The 23,138-nt window shown below is 46.8% G+C and overlaps 2 protein-coding genes across 5 annotated transcripts in view; both read left to right on the top strand.

The window, feature by feature from the left end:
* Positions 1 to 23,138, top strand: part of LOC122551460 (sentrin-specific protease 2-like) — a 425,299-nt gene that overhangs the window by 286,871 nt on the left and 115,290 nt on the right. The window lies entirely within an intron of this gene.
* The window catches only part of LOC122551888 (insulin-like growth factor 2 mRNA-binding protein 2), a 147,202-nt gene that overhangs the window by 60,163 nt on the left and 63,901 nt on the right, over positions 1 to 23,138 (top strand). Inside the window, exon 3 of the mRNA XM_043694461.1 lies at positions 15,912 to 15,960. Coding sequence (XP_043550396.1) covers positions 15,912 to 15,960 — 49 coding nt within the window. The remainder of the gene's footprint in view (positions 1 to 15,911; positions 15,961 to 23,138) is intronic.

The raw sequence follows: 23,138 nt of genomic DNA, 5'->3' as shown, positions 1-23,138 counted from the left end.
GTACCCTCGCCCGGTGTTACAGTGCCCTGTACCCTCACCCAGTGTTACAGAGCCCTGTACGCTCACCCGGTGTTACAGAGCCCTGTACCCTCGGCGGTGTTACAGTGCCCTGTACCCTCACCCGGTGTTACAGAGCCCTGTACCCTCACCCGGTGTTACAGAGCCCTGTACCCTCACCTGGTGTTACAGAGCCCTGTACCCTCACCCAGTGTTACAGTGCCCTGTACCCTCACCCAGTGTTACAGAGCCCTGTACCCTCACCCGGTGTTACAGAGCCCTGTACCCTCACCCAGTGTTACAGAGCCCTGTACGCTCACCCGGTGTTACAGAGCCCTGTACCCTCACGCAGTGTTACAGAGCCCTGTACGCTCACCCGGTGTTACAGAGCCCTGTACCCTCACCTGGTATTACAGTGCCCTGTACCCTCACCCAGTGTTTCAGAGCCCTGTACCCTCACCCAGTGTTTCAGAGCCCTGTACCCTCACCTGGTGTTACAGAGCCCTGTACCCTCACCCGGTTTTACAGAGCCCTGTACCCTCGCCCGGTGTTACAGTGCCCTGTACCCTCACCTGGTGTTACAGAGCCCTGTACCCTCACCTGGTGTTACAGTGCCCTGTACCCTCACCCAGTGTTACTGTGCCCTGTACCCTCACCCGGTGTTACAGAGCTCTGTACCCTCGCCCGGTGTTACAGTGCCCTGTACCCTCACCCGATGTTACAGAGCCCTGTACCCTTGCCCAAAGTTATAGCTACAGGCATGTATCTAATAGCACTGCCTCACAGTGTTCCAGTGACATCTGGACCCATCTATCCACTTATCTGACATTAGTCATCCCTGGAACCATTCTGCTGAGTTTGTTGTGCTCTCGCTCTCTCTGTCTTTGTCTCTGTCTGTCTGTCTTTGTCTCTGTCTGTCTCTCTCGCTCTCGCTCTCGCTCTCTCTCACACTGTCTCTCACTCGCTCTCACTCTCTCTCGCTTTCTCTCTCGCATAACTTCACAGCTTCCCTAAATTGTAGAGCACAGAACTGGTTGCGATGCTTCGGAGCCGATGTTCTACAGAAATTTTATGCAACTGTTTTGCTCTTTAGATCAGTGTCTCTATTAGTAAAGTCCTGATTGCTTTATTAACTATTTTCTCAAGCTGACATTTAAGCATATATATCTCTGATTTTTCAGCTCCTACACTCTGTTGAGAATTGTACCCACAGTTTCATGTTGTTCTCATACTTTTCTGCAGTGGATTTCATTAGCCTCCACGTAGCCACCTATTTACCAATCAGTCCATGTACTTTTGAACTTCTACACTGTCCACTTCACACTTCACGATGCTTCCATGCTTTGTATCGTCCTCAAAATATTTAAATTTGTACCCTACAAACTGCACCAAGATTTATGTTATTAATAAACGTCACCATTATCGAGACTTCCAAGAGTAACTTCAGGGAAATCCACCAACCTCCGTACAGAAGAACAGCTATTTACCATTACTCTTGTCACTCAGTCAGTTTTACATCCATGTTGTCACTGTCATTCCACGAACAATAACTTTGCTCAAGTCTGTTGTTTGACTCTTCATCAAATGTCTTTTGGAAGTCCAAGTACATCACATCAACAGCATTACCCTTGTCACCCCTCCCTTCAAAAACCTTCTTAAATTACTTCAGCAACTATTTGCCCTTGAGAAACCTGTGCTGGTTATCCTCACTTAACCTGCATTAACTCAAGTGTGTATTAATTTTCCCCTGAATTATTGTTTCCTGAAGTTTCCTCGCCATTGATGTTAAGCTGACTGGCTTACCTTTGCACCTAGTTTTCAACAAGAGTAAACATTTGCAATTCTCCAGTCCTCCGGTACCAATCCTGATGAAGAGCTCAAAACGTCGATTTTCCTGCTCCTCGGATGCTGCCTGACCGGCTGTGCTTTTCCAGCACCACACTTTTTGACTCTGATCTCCAGCACCTGCAGTCCTCACTTTCTCCTCTGGTACCATCGCTGAGTCTAAGGAAGATTGGAAAATTACAGCCAGTGACTGTGCAGATTCCAGCCTCATTACCCTCCATGTCCTTGGGTGTGTCTCAACTCACCATCACCGGTGTCTCTGTCGTATCCTCCCCGTGGCTAAGTTCTCAGACACTCAGTAGTGAGGACCAGAAACCACCTCCAATTAAATAATAAGACTGAAGCCATTGTTTTTGGTCCCTATTCCAAACTTTGTATCCGAATAACCAACTCCAGTCCTCTCCCGAGTCTTGACATTTAGATTAGATTAGATTCTCTACAGTGTGGAAACAGGCCCTTCGGCCCAACAAGTCCACACTGCCCCTCCGAACAGAAACCCACCCACACCCATTTCCCCTCCCTATATTTACTCCTGACTAACACACCTAACATTACGGGCAATTTAGCATTTCCAATTTACCTAACCTGTGCATCTTTGGATTGTGGGAGGAAACCGGAGCACCCCCACACAGACATGGGGAGAATGTGCAAACTCCACACAGACAGGCGGGAATTGAACCCTGGATCCTGGTGCTGTGAGGCAGCAGTGCTAACCACTGAGCCACTGTGCCGCCTATTCAAAATTTTGGCTTTAGCTGACCTTCTGAACTCATGCTTGTGCCATCACTAACACTGGTGGTTCCCACCTCTGTTACTTCATCTGACTTAGCCCTTCTCTGAGCCAATCTGCTGCTGAAAGCCCCATTCGAACCTTTGTTACCTTAGACCCAGTTATATCAATCTGCTACTGGCTTGGTTCCCACATTCTACTTTCTGGAAACTTGAGGTAATCCAAAACACAGCTCCCGTTTCTCAACTTCCAGTAAATCCCATGCCCTTATCGCCCTGTGCTTACATTGGCTCCTGGTCAGACAATGTCATTTTTTAAAAAATGTGCTGTTAAAATACTCATCCTTGTTTGCAAACCCCTCAATGGCCTCATCTCCTCACCTTCTTTGTCATCTCTTCCAGTCCAGCAAACCGTAGCGGCATCTCCACTTCTCACTGTGTATTTTCTGCAAGGTGCACTGAGGAAATTTGCCAAGGCTCCTCAGACAGCACCTTGCAAACCCAGGGGTATCACCTATCTAGGGCAGTAGATACAAGGGAATACCACCCCTGCAAGTTCCCCTCCAAGCCGCTCACCATCCTGATTTGGAACACTATTAGCCATTCCTTCAGTGTTGCTGGGTCAAAACCCTAGAAGTCCCTCCAGAATGGCATTGTGCGGGTGTCTTTACACCATACAGGTGGCAGTGGGTCAAGAACGCAGCTCACCACCACCTTCTCAAGGGGGCAACTAAGGATGGGCAGGAAATGGTGACCAGCCAGTGACACTCATGTCCCACGAGTGAATATAAAACAAAACTTGCTTTTGTATATTCCCCATTATAATTAATTACTCGGTGACCATGACTTCACTTGCCTCAGCATTAAGGTCTGGAACTACTTCCCTACATCTTTTCTCGTTTCTGTCTCGTTTTCCTCCTGAATCACTTAAAAGATTCAGAGAGTCGCCTGTGTGGTTAGCACTGCTGCCTCACAACGCCTGAGACCCGGGTTCAATTCCCGCCTAAGGCGACTCTATGTGTGGAGTTTGCACATTCTCCCCGTGTCTGCGTGGGTTTCCTCCGGGTGCTCCGGTTTCCTCCCACAATCCAAAAATGTGCAGGTTAGGTGAATTGGCCACGCTAAATTGCCCGTAGTGTTAGGTGAAGGAGTAAATGTAGGGGAATGGGTCTGGGTGGGTTACGCTTTGGCGGGTCGGTATGAACTTGTTGGGCTGAAGGGCCTGTTTCCACACTGTAAGTAATCTAAATCTAAAATCTAAGATGTGTATTCGAGCACATACTGACCCAGTATGTCCTTCTGTCTCAGCGTCGTACTTTGTTTTCTCATGTTTTTTCTGAAGCATTTTGGTGCGTTATATTTATGTCGTGTCTTTAATGTAATGCAAAAGCCAATTGTGTACAAAATCGGCTTGAAAGTAGGAGACGCAGGGTGGTGATAGGGGTTTTCTCTCGTGCCGAAGGCCTGTGACCAGTGGTGTGCCACAAGGATCGGTGCTGGGTCCATGTTTTTTGTCATTTATATAAACGGTTTGGATGTCAATACAGGAGGTATGGTGAATAAGCTTTGAAGATAACACCAAAATTGATAGTGTAATGGACAGTGAAGGAGGATATCTGAGCGTGACAAGACCTTAATCATTTGGGCCGGGGAGTGGAGGGTGGATTTTGATTTAGATTAATATGAGGTGCTGCGTTTACGTAAGGCAAATCAAGGCAATACTTATACACTTAATGGTAAGGTCCTGGGGAGTGTTGCTGAACAAAGAGATCTTGGAGTGCAGGTTCATAGTTCCTTGAAAGTGGAGTTGCTGGTAGATAGGATAGTGAAGGTGGAGTTTGGTATGCTCGCCTTTATTGGTCAGAGTATTGAGTACAGGAATTGGGAGGTCATGTTAAGCTGTATAGGACATTTGTTAGACCATTTTTGGAATAGTGCATTCAATTCTAGTCTCCCTGCTATAGGAAATTTGTTGTGAAACTTGAAAGGGTTCAGAAAAGATATACAATATGTTGCCAAGGTTGGAGGATTTGAACTTTAGGGAGAGGCTGAATAGGCTGGGCTGTTTTCCCTGGAGCATCGGAGGATGAGGGGTGACCTTATAAGACCATAAGACATAGGAGCGGAAGTAAGGCCATTCGGCCCATTGATTCCACTCCGCCATTCAATCATGGCTGATGGGCATTTCAACTCCACTTACCCGCATTCTCCCCGTAGCCCTTAATTCCTTGTGACACCAAGAATTTATCAATTTTTGCTTGAAGACATTTAGCATCCCAGCCTCCACTGCTCTCTGTGGCAATGAATTCCACAGGCCCACCACTCTCTGGCTGAAGAAATGTCTCCGCATTTCTGTTCTGAGGTTTATAGAGGTTTATAAATAGATGAGATCTTTTCCCTAGGGTGGGGGATTCCAGAACTAGAGGGCATAGGTTTAGGGTGAGAGGGGAAAGATATAAAAGAGAGCTGAGGGGCAATATTTTCACTCAGAGGGTGGTACGTGTATGGAATGAATTTCCAGAGGAAGTGGTGGAGACTGGTACAATTACAACATTTAAAAGGCATGTGGATGAGTATATGAATAGGAAGGGTTTAGAGGGATAAGGGCCAAATGCTGGCAAATGGGACTAGATTAATTTAGCATATCTGGTCAACATGGATGAGTTTGAACAGAGTATCTGTTTCTGTGCTGTTCAAGACTATGACTTGCTGAATGAAATGTAACTTGAGATTTTCATGGCATAATAAATAGATAATTACAGTTAAACACTCTGACTGTGAAAAGCATGTTTTATTATTATGCAAGGTCAGACTTTTCCATTAGGTTCCTTTTTTAAAATGTAGGGTTTTTAAGAAAGTTTAACATCCGGCTCAATTGGAATCACGATTTGCCTGTCTAAATTAACTGTAATTTGTTGATTTTTCACTTGCTGCTTTGATGTCTGTGAGGCTACTTCTCGCTGATTGGCTGCTTACCAGGCCTGCTGATGTCACTGTCGCTGCTGAATGCCCAGAGATTCCCTGGGCATGTTCACCCGCCATATGCTGTTTGGGGGAGCCTGCTGTGTGCAAATTTGCTGGACTCCCAAATTCTGGTAGTGACTGCTTGGAGGTTTCAATTTGGCATGTGCTGAGGTTATGCTAGGTGTTATGTAATGCAGCCTTCCTGTCTCTTGAGTGCAGCAGTTTTCCGATGACCTTGGAGCAGGGTAGTACTACATTGTGGGCAATTGTGTTCTCAAGCTTCTTCGGTAGCTGCTCCCTACAGCCTGTCACCTCACCATTTCCTCTTCAGTCAGGGATCACATCCAGGAAGGCTGGATTTCAGAACACACTGCCCTCTCCAAGCTCCATCTAGTGGCCCTGGTACACAAAGGCCCAGGCTTGCCCCAAGCACCCAGTTCCAGCAGGAAGGAGGGCTGGGGCTTTGGGTCACGGACCCTCACCCATTCACCCACCCTGCTCAGGGCCCAAATGACTGTCTCAGTCTGGGGCACCCTCCCAAATGGAACATGAATTTGCTGATCTGAAACTCAGCAGTCAGGAAACACCTCCCCCACCTCGCGCTCTCTCTCTCTCTCTTTTTCTTTCTCTCTCTCTCTCTCTCTCTCTCTCTCTCTCTCCAGTCTCTCTCAATCTCCTTTTCTCTCACACTCTCATACACTCTCACACACGTACAGTTTCTGTCTCTCATGCATGCTGTTTCTCATGCTCTCTTCACATATACACAGTCTCTCTCACGCACTCACTCTCACTCCCTCTCACACATACTCTCTTTCACTCTCTCACACTCTCACTGTTTCTCTCACACTCACTGTCACGCTCTCACTCTCTCACACTCTCTCATACACTCACTCACTCTCACTCTCTCTCTCTCTCTCTCCTACAAATGGGGACTTTCCAAATTCTGAATCATAACCTGGCTCTCACTTTCACTTTCAGTTTCCCTGCCGTATCTCTTTAATCTCCACCTGCAGTTGGAGCTTGTTTTTAAAATGTTGACTCTTGCGGACGCTCCACTTAAACTTTCCAAAGTAAACCGTTTAATTTGTTTTCTCTTCCTTTGCGTTTGTCTGCCTGTCACTTTGTGTGCATGAGTGTCTCTCTCCCTTCTCTTTAACAGCCCCCCCATTCGCCTTTCTCCATTTCCTCATGCTGTCTTTCCCCACAACCTCTAATCTCTTTCCCTACAACCTCTTCTCTCCCCCTTCCTCATGACCCACCCCACCTCTGTCTCTCTCTCTTTCTGTCTGTCTCTCCCTCTCTCCCACAGCCTCAGCCCTTATCCTGAAGTCTCTGGACCAGCAACAGACTGTCAATCCTTGATGGTATTTCCGTGCCTGTTTGCGTGTGTCTCTGTCTCGCTCTCGCTCTCTCTCTCTCTCTCTCTCCCGTGCTCTGCAAATCCAGGACACGGTTTGACCAGGCTGTGATGCCCCTCGTGGCTGAGCACCTCTCAATCCAGTGTCCAGGTTAAACATGCAGCAAGACTGCCAGCGCATGGGCTGACTACTATGCCAACTGCTGCTGCTGACAATGTTTGCAGTTGAAGGGTCACAGATTCATAGAATCCCTGCAGCATGGAAGCAGGCCATTCAGCCCATCAAGTAACACTGCTCCTCTGAAGAGCATCCCACCCATGGCCACCCCCCCTTTACCCTACCTCTGTAAGCCTGGATTTCCCATGGCCCATCCATCTGACCTGCACATCCCTGGACACTATGGGCAGTTTGGGCATGGCCAATCCACCCTAACTCGCACATCTTTAAACTGTGGGAGGAACCTGGCACACCCAGAGGAAACCCACACAGGCACGGGGAGAATGTGCAAACTCCATGCAGATGCCCGAGGGTGGAATCGGACCTGGGTCCCTGGTGCTGTGAGGCGACAGTCCGAACCACTGAGCCACCATGCCACTCCTCAGAGCTGCAGAAACTACTGCCTGCTCTCTCTCTCTCATTCCCCCATCAGTGCCACTGAGCCGGTTCCTGGCACACCAGGAGGCACCTGGGAAGGGTATTTGTTCGAAGGGGACGTGGTAGTGTTTGAGAGGCCATCTTCACCCTGTCAGTAAAACGTGCTGCTCCTGGTCAGGAGGGAGCTGCTGGTGACATTGTACGCTTTCTCCCTGCACCCAGAGTCAAGCAAAACCTGGTCAAGGCGGTCACCTGAGTCCGACCTGGTTGGAATGTGCATTGCATTGAGTGATGAGCTTTGAGACTGGAAGCAGAGTAGTAGTAAAGTGTGGTTGTATAGTTAAACAAGCCAGGGTATTAAAGAGTCATAGAGATATGCAATCCATAAACAGACCCTTCGGTCCTGTGCCGACCAGACATCCCATGTTGGTCTTTTTACAGGGGCCGCCAGTGCCGAGGGTGGGATTGGGCGAGAGTGAATGCATCACTAGTCTGGAGGAAGGAGCTGAGGGCACAGAATAGGGCAAGTGTAGGTTCAGGGGCTGAGTAGCGCCCCAGTTGGCTGCAGCTCTTGCCTTTGAGCCACAGGCATCCAGAGCAAATCCCATTCCCGAGCAAGAGCATAACATGCAATAGTCTGGCGCAGTGCTGAGGGAGTCCCACATGTGCCACCCGTAATCTAATCTAAACCAAGGATTCCAATTGAAATCGCGGGGCGGTGTGGACTTGTTGGGCCGAAGGGCCTGTTTCCACACTGTAAGTAATCTAATCTAATCTAATCTAATGTGCCACCCGTAATCTAATCTAAACCAAGGATTCCAATTGAAATCAACAAAATTCACATTCAAATGCTGTTTTTGAAAATTAACAATGCACCTCAGCCCCTGCGGTGCCCACTGAACATAAAAGAGAGCTGTTCTGCGTGATGGTCAATCCTCCAGGTCACAGGTTGTGGACATAGAGCTACAGATGGGACAGTGAGTGATACAGTTCATTATCCCCATGCCATTTCTAACGTCGTCTCGTAAACCATGAGGTTATTGGAAGTGGTTGACTCTTAACCTGCCTTCTGGCTGAGCCTGACACTCAGTTGGGATCTAAATGTCTGTCTTACCAGCGGACAGGTGGGACTAGATTGGGTCGAGATAACTGGTTGGCCCGAAGGCTCCGTTCCTGTGTTGTAAATCTCTATGACTATGTAATGTGGTGATTGTTGAGTAGCAGGACAGGCTGGAGATTGCTGCTCCTGTTATGACTGTCTCTAGCAGTGGGGCACTATAGATCAAGGTGATTGTAGACCTAGAGAATTCTCTGGTGCCTGTTAGGTTAGATTCCCTACAGTGTGGAAACAGGCCCTTCGGCCCAACCAGTCCACACCGACCCTCCAAAGAGTAACCCACCCAGACCCATTTGCCCTCTGACCAATGCACTTAACACTACGGGAAATTTAGCATGGCCAATTCACCTGACCTGCACATCATTGGAATGTGGGAGGAAACCGGAGCACCCGGAGGAAACCCACGCAGACACGGGGAGAATGTGCAAACTCCACATCGAACCTGGGACCCTGGTGCTGTGAGGCAGCAGTGCTAACCACTGAGCCACCGTGCCACTGTCACTTTCCGCCACACATCCAAATGCTGAATGAAGTGAGATTCTCATCATCCAGCGCAAGCTTTTATCTCGAGGGTCCGAGAAGCCACTTTGTCAAGGGGACTTGCTGCCTCTCAGACTACAGGTAATTGGGATGCGATGTGACCACAGCCCCAGTGTTGATTCCTGTGCTGTAACTTACCATGGACTGAAAATTTGCATGTCCCACGATGACTCTTAGCAACTTTTACAGAGACACCATAGAAAGCCAGCCATCTGAATGCGCCATGGCTTGGTATGACAACTGCTGTGCCCAAGACTGCAAGAAACTACAGAGACTTGTGAACGCAGCCCAGTCTGTCACCCAAACCTGCTGTCCACCCATTGACTCCTCGTGTACTCCCCGCTGCGTCAGGAAAACAACCAACTTAATCAAAGTCTCCTCCCACCCACCCACCCCGGTTATGTTCTCTTCCACCCTCTTCCATCAGGCAGAAGATGCAAAACTTTGAAAGCATGTAGCAACAGATTGAAGAACAGCTTCTTCCCTGCTGTTATCAGACTTGAAGAGATCTCGCATGTACCAGAGCTGATCTGTCTCTGTACCTTCTCTGTAGCTGTGACACTATTTTCTGTATTCTGTTCTCTTACCCTGTTGTACTTACATAAGGTATAATTAGAACATAGAAAGGTACAGCACAGTATAGGCCTTTCGGCCCTCAATGATGTGCAGGCCTTGTATCCAATACGAAGATCAGACTAGCCTACATACCCTTCATTGTACTACCTTCCATGTGCCTAACCAAGACTTGCTTAAAAGTCCCTAACGTATCTGACAATTTGCCTGGATAGCAATCAAAACAATACTTTTCACCGTATCTCAATACCTGTGACAATAACAAATAAAAGTCAAATCCTTGTGACATCACGCTTGACTTTGATGAAGAGTTTGACCACCCCCCCAGACCAGTGGCTTTTAAAGGTGTGTGAAATCAGGCAAAAGTGAGGACTACAGATGCTGGAAACCAGAGTCTAGATTAGAGTGGTGCTGGAAAAGCACAGCAGGTCAGGCAGCATCCGAGGTGTAGGAAAATCGATGTTTCGGGCAAAAGCCCTTCATCAGGACTCTAGGTGTGTGAAATCATCCTGTTTTCACACAGTCTGCTTATCCTTGAATCCTACTTCTGCAAATGGAAGGGATTGAGCTATCAGAAACCTGTCTAGATGTTCCACTCCATCTGACTTGTCCTCCTGGCTTGCAGCCAACTTGGGTGTTGTTAACCTGACATACTTCCCCCAGTCCTTGTGTACGCAGGCATGATGGGCTGAGGCCCTTGTTCTGCTCAGTAACAATTCTCTACAATCCTGCAATACATTCCCCAGCAACACGCAGACCTCACTCCTTGTTTAAGTCCTGAGGATTAAACTGAAGTTTGTATGTTTCTGTTTTGCCCACCAGTGTGAATTGCTGCCATGGTCATTCATGGTGAACTGGGTAAAAGTTTACAGAGGTGCAGTCAGTGGTGTGTGCCTTGTGGAGAATGTAACTATGTAAATAATGGCCATAGTGGTTAGCAGACTGACTACTCGAGGAAGAAGAGAGGTCATTTCACAGGGGAGTGAAATGAATGTATTGAGTTATCGGAAGGATCAGTGACTGTAGTTCCTTTATTCAGTAAGTGGTTTATTGAAATTAGTTTCTTCACACTCATTGATCACAATCATTTCCCAGGCCATTAATTTTCAGTTTTGTATGCGCGTCTCTCTCTCTCTCTCTCTCTCTCTCTCTCTCACTTTCTCTCTCTCTCTCTCTCTCTCTCTCTCTCTCTCTCTCTCTCTCTCTCTCTCTCTGAGTGTTTGTATCTGAGTCTGTCTCTCTCCCTCGAACACTATCTCTCCCCGCCACCCCACTTTGTCCTGTGTGTGTGAATCAGTCTATGTCTTTCACTTCCTTTTCCTTACTTGTGGCTCATTAAAAGAACACATAGGGCAAAGCAATTGCGCAGTTTGTATCACGTGAGGGTTGGACCCTGTGCTGTGTAAATAATTCCCTTGTGCTTTTGGAGAATTTTGAAACCTCGGAATGCAGCATATGACAGGGTAACACATCACATTGGATAAAAGCCTGTGGTTCAGAATACTTTGATTAGGATCAATTCTGTGGAAAAGTTACGTTGCATTCCACTTGTGACACAGTGAATAGGTTAGATTAGAATAGAATAGAAGCTTGTTGTCACGTGTACCTTCACGTGGAAAATACAATGTAAAGTTTTATAAGTTGCCCCAGTGCTGTGCCCACATCAATGACTGAAGTCATACATAATAATAGAAAAAGGAAAATTAAGACAAAGCTCATCACAGTTCAGTTAAAAGCTCCCGGGTTTGGGGAATGCTGATTTATGGAATGACAGAATGCCAAGATGAGACTGCCATGCTGGGCTGCTGGAATGCTAGGCTCGAAACCTCTGCTGAAAGAGGCAGCCATGCTGGGGTGCTGGAATACCAGGCCGGAAGCCTCCACTGAAGAACGCTGCCATGCTGGGCTGCTGGAATACCAGGCCGGAAGCCTCTGCTGAAGAAGGCTACCGTGCTGGGGTGCTGGAATACCAGGCCAGAAGCCTCTGCTGAAGAAGGCTGCCATGCTGGGGTGCTGGAATACCAGGCCGGAAGCCTCTGCTGAAGAAGGCTGCTGTGCTGGGGTGCTGGAATACCAGGCCGGATGCCTCCACTAAAGAAGGCTGCCATGCTGGGCTGCTGGAATACCAGGCCAGAAGCCTCTGCTGAAGGAGACTGCCATACCTGAACAACACCACCATTGGAATACCAGAACAATGAACACGAAGAAGACCTTTGTGCCTGGGGATAAGATCGCCATGCCAGGTGAAGACCAACATGCTGGGCTGAGGGCACCTTTCTCTCCTCTTTCAGGTGCCTGCGCTTGGGTTCGTCCTGGAGCTTCGGCCCCGCACGCGAGTCTGGGCTGGGGGAGTCAGCCCAGGACCTGTTCCTCATTCACCAAGAGACCCCGGGCGTCCGGCTTGTCCTGGCATTTCTATGGCTGTCACTGGAGGCCTCCTCCTTTACCCGCCACTCTCCAGAGTGAAAAGGAAAGAAAACTCAACAGAAAGAAAAACAAAGTAAATAGAAGAAAGGACGAGAAAGAAAGTTGTCAGGAGCTGATGAGCAGCAGACTCAGCACTCTCCCCCCCCCCCCGACTCTAATGGCATTTTGAAAGGTATTGGAAGTGGGTGGTATCCTGGTGATCAAGGTCATACGGGTGGTTAATAGTGGTCAGGGCTACAGTGGGGTGGTCTCCTAGTGATCAGGGTCACGTCTCCTGGTGATCAAGGACATGGCGGGTGGTCTCCTAGTGATCAGGGTCACGGAGGAAGTAGTCTCCTGGTGATAAGGTCTTGGGGGGTGGTCTCCTAGTGCTCAGGGCCACAGAGCGGGTGGTGTCTGAAATAACTCCACAGAGGCCAGTATCTTGTCATCAAGTCAACATTTATTCACACGTGGAAAGTCCTTCACACTGCCTCACAACGCCAGGGACCTGGGTTCGAATCCAGCCTCAGGCGACTGCCTAAATGGAGTTTGCACGTTCTCCGCGTGTCCTCTGTACCAACACCTTAGAGGATGATAGCTGTTCTTTCACTTGCCTGGGAAGCTGCGTGCATTCTTTGCCACTCCTGGAAGTGTTGGTCACGGGTAACGGGCCATCCCCTTCTTTAAGAGTTAATGCAAAGGTGCCAGGATGGAGGTGAGGTTCTGTAATGATTCACCAGCCCGAGGAAAGACCTACACTCCAGCACAGATATGGGAGCTGGGTCACCTTAGATCTTCCTCACTTTATCTTCCAATGGGTGTAATCCAGGTTGAAACTTTATTGCTGGAACAGCACAGCAGGTCAGGCANNCTGACCTGCTGTGCTGTTCCAGCAATAAAGTTTCAACTTTGATCTCCAGCATCTGCAGACCTCACTTTCTCCTCAATGGGTGTAATCCAGTCTTGCCAACTCTGTAACCCAAGTAGGTCACATGGACTACCTAGAACACACATTTTTCCCTTCTTCGGCATTGGCCTGCCATGGAAGAATATCTGAGGACTATATCCAAATTCTCCGAAGTGTTCCTTGTTGGTCTTCGCTGTTACTGGTATATCACTTAGATAAATAGTGACCTGGGGTAGACCTTGTAAAGTGTTCTCCATCATCCACTGAAAACCTGTGCAGACTGACCATGTCCGACCTGGCAGACTTGTATTTTGATACAGACCCTTATGGGTATTAATTGTAGCATACTTCTGGGAATCCTCATCTAACCACAGTTGCAAGTATGCATAGCAGATGTCCAGCTTTGCCTGTAAATTCTCTGTTCAGAATGTGCACTGACTAATGCTCTGCAGTTGCCTTCACTCAAATGGTGTTCCCCAAGCTCAGTCAGACTTGCAAGGCTGTCCACTACCATTGGAATACCCTGCAATTCATATACTCTAACTTTCCAATGATAAAGCCAGTTGTAGTGCCTGTTTGAAGTCCAGTTGGGCTTCAGCTAATAGGCTCTTTTGCATGGTTCCTTTGTTAATCCCACATGCCAAACGGTATCTCAGCATTTCATTAAGGGTTAAATTAAAATCACATGCTTCTCTCAATCTTCCTAACCTGGTCAAAAATCCCAATATGAGTTACTCTGATTCTCGAACTGCCAAATAAAACAGATCACAGAATTAGAGGGGTCCTAATATTCCTTAACTAAATCTGTCAGTTCTTGAAAGGTTTTTGTATCTGGTGCCTCAGGAAATGTTAGGCTCCTAATAACCCAAAAAGTTGTGGTTCCACAGCTGTCAGGAGAATTAGTCATTGCTTTTCATCTGCCCCAATGTCATTTCCCAGAAGAAAATAACGCCTTCTTTCCAAGCACTGGGCCTAGTATTCGAAGGCAGGATTGAATGAGACAAGCTTCACAAATAATGGCATGATGCCTGAAATGCTGACCCCCATCTTCAGGAGTTTCTGCAGGAATGTAGAGTTGGCGTTAAAATCAGATCGGCCACAATTTTATTATGGAGCATGATTGACGGGCCTTGTGCCCTAGCTGGTATGTTGGTTTGGGCTTTTGAGGAACCTGTCTTTTCCACGGCGTTGTTTTTTTTAAGCAGCAATCAGGCCTCAAAAGCCTGTCAGTTAAGCCATGCTCACCATTTTAAAAAAAAGAAGAGAATTTAAAGGGGTCTGATATCTGTTAACATTAAATCAGAGCCACACGGCAGTCATTGCGGCCTTGGAACTCCTGGCCCCAAAATCCCACCTCACGATCCCATGGTTTGGGAATCCCTGCCCTACTCTGTGGAATTTCTGCTGTAAGACCTCTCTGCCTTTCAACCTCACTTTCCTCCTTCGAGACACTTCTTAAAACCGCCCTCTCTGACCAGGTTTTAGCTTAATTGCCCCAATTTCTCTTTCTGTGGCTGGGTGTCAGATATTGCTTTACAAGATTGCTGTGAGGCAATAGGCTCTATGTGAAGACAATGCTGCAACATTGTTGGATTGTAATGAAAGTCCAGCCGGTGTCTAACTATGATAGGAGGCGTTTGGCAAGAGAGAAACTGCAACAACCTTTCTTTGCTGGAGGAGTTTATTAACACTCAATCACACACCTAGTCTCTCTCTCTTTCTTTCTCTCTCTTTCTTGCATTCTTTCTCTTTATCTCTTTCTCTCTCTCTTTCATTCTTTCTTACTCTCTCTCTCTCTTTCATTCTTTCTTACTCTCTCGCGCTCTCTCGGTTCTCTCTCTATTGTTCTTTCTTACTCTTGCTCTTTCACTTTCTCTCTTACATTTGGTCTCTCTCTCTCTCTCTCTCTCTCTCTTTCTCCCTCTCTTACATTCATTATTTCTTTCTCTCTCCCTCTTTCTCACTCTCTGTCTCAGTTCTCTCTCTATCGTTCTCTCTTACTCTTGCTCTTTCTCTCTCTTTCGCTCTCTCTCTCTCTCTCACTCACACTTGGTCTTTCTCTCTCCCTCTTCTCTCTCTCTCTCTCTCTCTCTCTCTTTCTCTCGCTCATTCAAAGGTGGGTCTGGAACTCTGAATGTGTGGCCTAGAAGTAGGGACACTATCCGTTTGCTGCCAGGCTCCTGCTTCCCCCTTTGTTTTTAGTCAGTCACTTAATTATTCAAATTAACCACGGTCAGCAGCTGAAATAATGCTATACTGGCAGCTGGTTCACTCGCTTCCAGGAAATGGACCTGTTAACCTTTTGGCTCAATGACACCGATATGTGGGCAGTACAGAGTGAAGGATGGGCTGAGAATACTACATTGCCAGCACTGACCACACCTCGGGAGCAAATTGTTTTAAACAAAGAGAACCTCTTTGTTTGCTGCCTCACAGCGCCAGAGACCCGGGTTCAATTCCCGACTCAGGCGACTGACTGTGTGGAGTTTGCACATTCTCCCTGTGTCTGCGTGGGTTTCCTCCGGGTGCTCCGGTTTCTTCCCACAGTCCAAAGATGTGCAGGTCAGGTGAATTGGCCATGCTAAATTGCCCATAGTATTAGGTTAAAGGGGTAAATGTAGGGGTATGGGTGGGTTGCGCTTCGGTGGGTCGGTGTGGACTTGTTGGGCCGAAGGGCCTGTTTCCACACTGTAAGTAATCTAATCTAAAAAAAAAGATGCCATACCATCGGCTGTCTTGAGCACAGTCACTGCCAATCCCTCTAGTTTTATTCAGAACAATCCCAGTCCCCCTTTGCCCTTTGAACTCCCTGGCCTCTGGCACAGTGAATTTCCACGACATGGTTAACACTGATAGACTTTGTCTTTTTTCTTCACAGGAGTCGGAAAATTCAAATCCGCAACATCCCGCCTCATCTGCAGTGGGAGGTGAGTAGCCTGCGGTAGTTGGTAACTATTTATTGACTTGTCTGTTTAAATGGCTGTCCAAAACACCTTGACAAAGGATAATGGCTCCCTCCTGAGGCCCTCACCAAGTGTCTTGGGGGTGGGGTGGCATAGTTGGGAGGCGGTGCCAGTTTGGAAAATGAGGGTGTAGGTAGAACTTGGCATAATTGGGAATTGCCAGTCTGGAAAATGAGGCAAGTACAAATTCACCTCACAAACTTATATGTGGCTGGGTGGGTGGAGGTGGGGGTTTGTATGTGTAAGTGTGTGCAGGAGTCAATCCTACACACACTTACACAAACACTCTCCTACACACACACAGTCACGCAGACCTCGCTCATACACAAGCTCTCTCCCGAACGTTCACACATGCACCGTCTCATGGATTTATATCCCTTTACACTCAAACACACACACACTCTCTCACAGATGCTCAGACTTGCCCCACCACCTCCACCCCCACCCCCACCCCCACCCCACACACACGCACATGCACAAACCCACATATAAGTTTGTGGGGTGAATTCGTACTTGCAGAATTACATTTTATTTTGCTCAAAAACTGCATGAATCCATGTAAGATTCTGTAAATCAGTCGGAACATTATGGCACAGACAGGCTCACACAGGGCACCTCACACCTTAAATACATTATCTGGGCCGACATGATGCCAATTGTTAAAGTTCACTTGAGAATGTAACTTTAAAGAAGTTCTATGATTTGCATATGAAAGCACTGAAACCAACATGGTCATTCTAAAAGATAAGATACTTAACAAACTATCCAGGTCTTTTTCAATATACAATTTCGGTTACATCACACTGTAAACCTTTGCTATAAATTCTGTGTCTTACGATCTTATACTCTACACCCACCTGATGAAGGAGCGTCGCTCCGAAAGCTAGTGCTTCCAAGTAAACCTGTTGGACTATAGCCTGGTGTTGTGTGATTTTTAACTTTGTACACCCCTGTCCAACACCGGCATCTCCAAATCATCATGTCGTGATGTTACCGTTGCGACCCTGTCTTTCCCCATTACTAGATGTACAGATCTCTGAGTTGAAGTATTGGAGAACTGAATGAGGATATATAATTGATTTGATTTGTGACCAGTCTTTGCTGCTGGCTTTGCCCTGCATTTGCTGTGTTGTCTGCTACTGCTGCTGCTTTTTTGAAAGCTGTACAGAATTGACCATAATCAATATTTCTAGCCAATTGCCAAATAGTAGACAGGAAGAAACCTTTCCCCTTGGCGGTGGGATCAGTGACCAGGAGGAATAGATGTAAGGAAGCAGGCAAAAGGTTCAGAGGCGATGAGGAAAAATGTTTTCGCCCAGGGGGTGGTAGCAATCTGGAACTCACTACCTTTAGGGCGGTAGAGACCCAACCCTTATAACATTGAAGAAGTATTTAGACATGTACTTTTGAGGCCCAGGCATGCAAGACTTTGAGGCAAGTGCTGGCAAATGAGATTAGAATATTCAGGTGGTATTTTTTGACCATGTGGACACTATGACCAAAAGGGACAGCGATCTCGGAGGATTAGAGGGGGGTCTAGTCACTGCCTGACCTGGTACTGGGGAAGAGTGGTCGAGGAGGCTCAGGGTTCAAGAGTTGTTCATTGCCAGTGTAGATGAGGCTGAGGCTCAGCCAAAAAGTCCCAGATTGTCTCCCACTCTCTTCCAACCTCTGGTATCCCTCACCCTCGATTAGAAATACTGTTATGATCAAACAGAAAAAATGTGACTTCATGAAAGGGAAATCATTCCTGATAAATCAAATGCTGTTGTTTTAGGAGGTAACAAGCAGGTTAGATAGAGGGGAACTAGTAGATGTAATATATTTGCATTATCAAAAGGCATTCGCTGAATGAATGCACATAGAACTATTTAATAAGCTGACCATTGGTGTTGGAGGTAGTATATTAGCATGAATAGAGGATTGGCTAGCTCATAGATGGCAACAAGTTGGGATTCCCTCCTGGAATTCCCTCCAAAGGGCATTGTGCTTCTAACTACAGCACATGGACTGCAAAAGTTCAAGAAAGAAACTCACCCCATCACCTTCTCAAGATCAACTAACGATGAGCAATAAACGCTGACCCAGCCAGCGATGTCCACACCTCATGAATGAAGGTGTTCAGAAAAACCTCCAGACAGAAAGCTCACTGGGTCAAGCTGAGCAAAGTAATTGAAGGGAGACGGGAAGAGGAGCAAATTGACATCATCAGTGAAAGCAGCTTTCCCTCTGGCCCCAGGAGTTTGTGATGTGGTGGAGGGGAAGAGAAACAGCTTCTTCTGTTACTCAGGGGACGTGGTAAGACTGGCATTGCCTTGAGGTGGGCTCTGCTGGGTGGACTTCCTTGGCATTTTGATTGGTAATTGTATGAATGAACTGTACGATTGCGGCCTGTACCTCTCTTTAAGAAAGTATAAAAATGTCTTTGTTTTAAGCCATATGCTCAGTCACTCAGAGGAACACGGAAGTGTTTAACCTCTGTGTTTCTGGATGATCTGTTCCTGGCCATGAATAATAAAGTGTGAAGTACTAAAGAATAGATCAATTGCTAGTGTTTATTGACCGATCGCGGAACAGGGAGACCCTAACCCCTCCAACCCGGGGGTCCTAATCTTCAGGTTTGGTACAACCTAGTAGCTTGTTACATCATTTCCTGATTCCTGATGAATGGCTTATTCCCGAAATGTCAGTTCTCCTGCTCCTCGGATGCTGCCTGACCTGCTGTGCTTTTCCAGCATCACTCTCTCGACTACATCACTTCAGAGGCCAGTTTAAGAGTCAAACAGAGAGTGGGACTGCAGTCACATGTTGGTTTTTTTTGGACACCTTTGCAGTTCACCATCACTGATGAACCTTCATCAGCCAGTTGGTGTTTTCTTTCTAATACACAGTAGCCCGATACCCTCAAGGTATTGTTCACAAGAGCTGTCTTTTGATTTCCAGATCTCGTTCATGACACCGGATTGAAATCTCAATGTGCTGCGGTGAGAATCGAACCTGCAGTCTGTAGGCAGGCGGTGAAGCCACAGCACTATTCATGGCCTCATTTCATCCTTTGTTCATGAACGGACTGATGGATGTGCCCCAAAATATAGATCCATCACCCCTCAGCAGATCACAATCTCTTGGGACTTTCCTTCAGAATATGGTTTTCTCTCGAGCTTTAACAACTTGCCATCTACCTGGAGACCTCCTTCGTTATTTTACCCTTGACCCTGATGTCGGCTGCCTTAGTTGACTCTTTCTCCTTCCTCGTGACTGACTCCATTCCTCTCCCTGGTAGTCTCAAGGTTCAGCCAATCTGTTTGTAAACTCAGGTTTGCTTTCATGACAAGCTTTGGAGTTCACATCACAGTGGTCAGCACTGCTGCCTCACAGCACCAGGGTCCCAGGTTCAATTCCAGCCTCGGGCAACTGTCTGTGTGGAGTTTGCACATTCTCCCCGTGTCTGCGTGGGTTTCCTCACACAACCCAAAGATGTGCAGGTTAGGTGTATTGGCCATGCTAAGTTGCCCATTGTGTCAGGGAAATGGATCTGGGTGGGTTCCTCTTTGGAGGGTCGGTGTGGACTTGTTGTACCGAAGGGCCTGTTTCCACACTGTAGGGAATCTAATCTAATCTAATCTAATTATCTGGGGCATTGCCGAGATGGCCAGCTTACCCCCCCCACCACCCCCCATTGTCCGTCTCTACCTCTGTCACTGTTGAGCTACTATTGAACTTCCCACCCAGGCTTTCATTGTCAGTAACGCACCCTGCATGTCTCCCACTTTCCACTATCTACGTCTGAAGGCATTAAATCTCTGCTGTCCGGCACCTCTTGAATTGAATTGAATTTATTGTCACGTGTACCGAGGCAGTGAAAAGCTTTGCCTTGCGAGCAATACAGGCCGATCACAGAGATAAGTAGCATAGATACGTAAATAATAGGTAAACAGCGGCAAAAACACAGGGACAGGCGAATGTTAAGAGTTTGTGAGTCCATTCAGTATTCTAACAACAGTAGAGTAGAAACTGTTATGAAACCGGCTGGTGCGTGTGTTCAGGCTTCTGTACCTTCTCCCCGATGGTAGAGGTTGTAGAAAACCATTGCCAGGTTGGGATGGATCTTTAAGAATGCTGGTGGCCTTTCCTTGACAGCGAGCCTGGTGAATGGATTCTATATATGGGAGATTGGCCTTTGTGATTGTCCGGGCTGAGTTCACCACTCTCTGTAACCATGTCCAATCTTGAATGGTACAGCTGCCATACCAGGTAGTGATACATCCACACAGAATGCTCTCGATGATGTACCTATAAAAGTTGGCAAGGGTATTCGCCGTCATGCCAAACTTTCTCAGCTGCCTGAGGAAGAAGAGATGTTGTTGGGCCTTTGTAACCTGTGTGTCCACATGAAGAGAAAATGAGGTCTGCAGATGCTGGAGATCAGAGATGGAAATGTGTTGCTGGAGAAGCGCAGCAGGTCAGGCAGCATCTAGGGAACAGGAGAATCGACGTTTCGGGCATTAGCCCTTCTTCAGGAATTCCTGAAGAAGGGCTAATGCCCGAAACGTCGATTCTCCTGTTCCCTAGATGCTGCCTGACCTGTCCACATGAAGAGTCCAAGAAAGCTTGTTGTGGATGACCACTCCCCGGAGCTTGACACTCTTTCCAGAGAAAGCAGGCTTTATAGATGTCGATTGTCGTTATAGTGACAGTCACAGCGGCCATGTTTGTTCTGAGCTCTGACAGCTGATTTAATATTCCAGTCTTCTCATTGGTTTTTTAAGTAATTAAGGAACACAGAAAGCAGCAAGACTGAACCATTCAGCCCCTCTGGTCTGCTCTGCCATTCAGTATGAGTATGGCTGATCGAACACTTCATGGGCTTTTACCCACCCCGCCCACATCATCCTGTATACCACTGGTAATCAGAAATCTATCAATCTCTACTTATATATATATATATATATATATATATTCAAAGACTGACCTTCCAAGGACTCCTGTGGTGGAGAATTCCAAAGGTTCTGAGAAAAGATACTTGTCATATCCACGCTGAGTGACCATCATGTCGAAGGTATGCCTCTTGGTTCTAGGTTTCCCCACCAGGAGTAACGGTTCACTTCCTACTACCCTATCTATCCCTTTAGGTATTTTGTAAGTTTCAATGAGGTCATGGGTCACCTGTCATTCTGTAAAACTCTGGAAAATACAGGATCCGTTTGTCCAATCTCTCTTTGTAGGACAGCCCCACCATCCCGGAACAACTCTGGTGAACCTTCATTGCACTCCGTCTGTGGCAATAATATCTTTCCGGAGGTAAGTGCGAGAGTGTGATGGAGTATAAGCCTGTGAGAGAGTGTGTGCGAGAGTGTGATGGAGTATAAGCCTGTGAGAGAGAGTGTGTGTGAGTGTGATGGAGTAAAAGCCTGTGAGAATGTGTGTGTGAGTGTGATGGAGTATAAGCCTGTGAGAGAGTGTGTAGTGTGTGAGAGAGTGTGATGGGGTATAAGCCTGTGAGAGAGTGTGTGTGTGAGTGTGATGGAATATAAGCCTGTGAGAGAGTGTGTGTGTGAGTGTGATGGAGTATAAGCCTGTGAGAGAGTGTGATGGAGTATAAGCCTGTGAGAGAGTGTGGATGAGTATAAGCCTGTGAGAGATTGTGATGGAGTAAAAGCCTGTGAGAGACTGCTCACAGTGCTCTGGCGGAGCGAGGTTTGTGCAAGTTGGATGGCCTGGACCTCAGAGGTGAACCTTTGGACCAAGATGGTGACCGTGACAGAAAGAAATATGTATGTTCCCCAGAAAAGGAATTTGATATGATCCTCTACAGTCAGTGAGAGAGAAAAGACATGGAAGCACTCGCCGACTTCATCGCTTTCCCCAGAAGTAGTTGCCAGAAGCTTTAGTAAATCACTGGACGTTTGTGAAGAAATCAGCAGGTCATCACGCTACCCAAATGCAGCAAAAGTCCGAAGGTTTATTCTGGCCAAACACATTCAGGCAAATGTGATCACCTCTGGCAGAAAAGAATGCATGTAAAAGGCAGTGATTACTGCTATGTCGAAATGCAAAACAAAAAATGCTATACTTAAGTATACAGTCAGAAAAAGCAGAAGGAAGAATGCAAGGATTATAGCAAGACCCTCCTGGAATGAACATGATGCTGGCAAAAGATGGACAGATTCGCATGAAAGAGTCCAGAAACCTCCTGATTCAGGATAGCAAATTTAGGAAAAGAATTTCTGGTGTAAGTGATTGGAAGTGGTAGGAGATTGAAACAGCAACAAAAAAAGACCTCAGAGACACTGAAGAAATAGTGGAACAAAAATTGTCAACCGGAGGAAATTAACAGCAGAGTTCAGAATGCACAGGAGGAACTTAACATGCTGAAGGACTTCCGAGTTTCTTAGACAGGTAGTTCTTCTATAACGTTCCTGTGCGACGCATTGTTATAGAAAATGGTGCAATAGAAATAACGGGGCCTATAGGAAAAAGAGGGCTGTGGTGAACCACCAAAGATATCGGTAAAACTCAAAACAAAAATAGTAGTTAGCCTGACACAAATGATAGCACAGTCGAAGTAAATTTTGACCTGTTGTATAGTACTGTATAGTATAATGCATCAGAATCTTCAACTGATCACTCTCGATTGGCATCTCTCCCTGTTGGCTGCACTACATTCTAGCTAGTCTTCTGATCCCATCCATTGGTAACGCTGCACAAGTCAGATCCCATAAGGAAACATGCCTTCATAGATCACGGTGTGGAGGCACTGGGGTGGGCAAAGTTAAAAATCACACAACACCAGGTTATAGTCCAGCAGGTTTGTTTAGAAGTACATGTTTTTGAGCGCTGCTCCTTTGTCAGGTAGCTAGTGGGGCTGGATCATAGCACACAGAATTTTGTAGCAGAAGATCATGGTGTTGTGGAACCGAAATGATATATTAAACAAACCTAGATTGCTGTTAAGTCTTTCATCTTTCAGAATGGGTTGTAGGTTTCGATTCACGAATAGGTAAATCCCAGAACTTTTTCAAATCACGTTCCTGAGATAACTTAACATTTTATATTTTAAGAAGTAACATTTTAGCTCAGACAATGTATGAAAGTAGGAGGATAGAATCAATCTGTATCTCAATCTTGAGGCAGGCTGAGCG

This window comes from Chiloscyllium plagiosum, chromosome 7 (assembly GCF_004010195.1).
Source record: "Chiloscyllium plagiosum isolate BGI_BamShark_2017 chromosome 7, ASM401019v2, whole genome shotgun sequence".
Classification (NCBI taxonomy): Eukaryota; Metazoa; Chordata; class Chondrichthyes; order Orectolobiformes; family Hemiscylliidae; genus Chiloscyllium; species Chiloscyllium plagiosum.
This window is presented reverse-complemented; position numbering and strand designations above follow the sequence as displayed.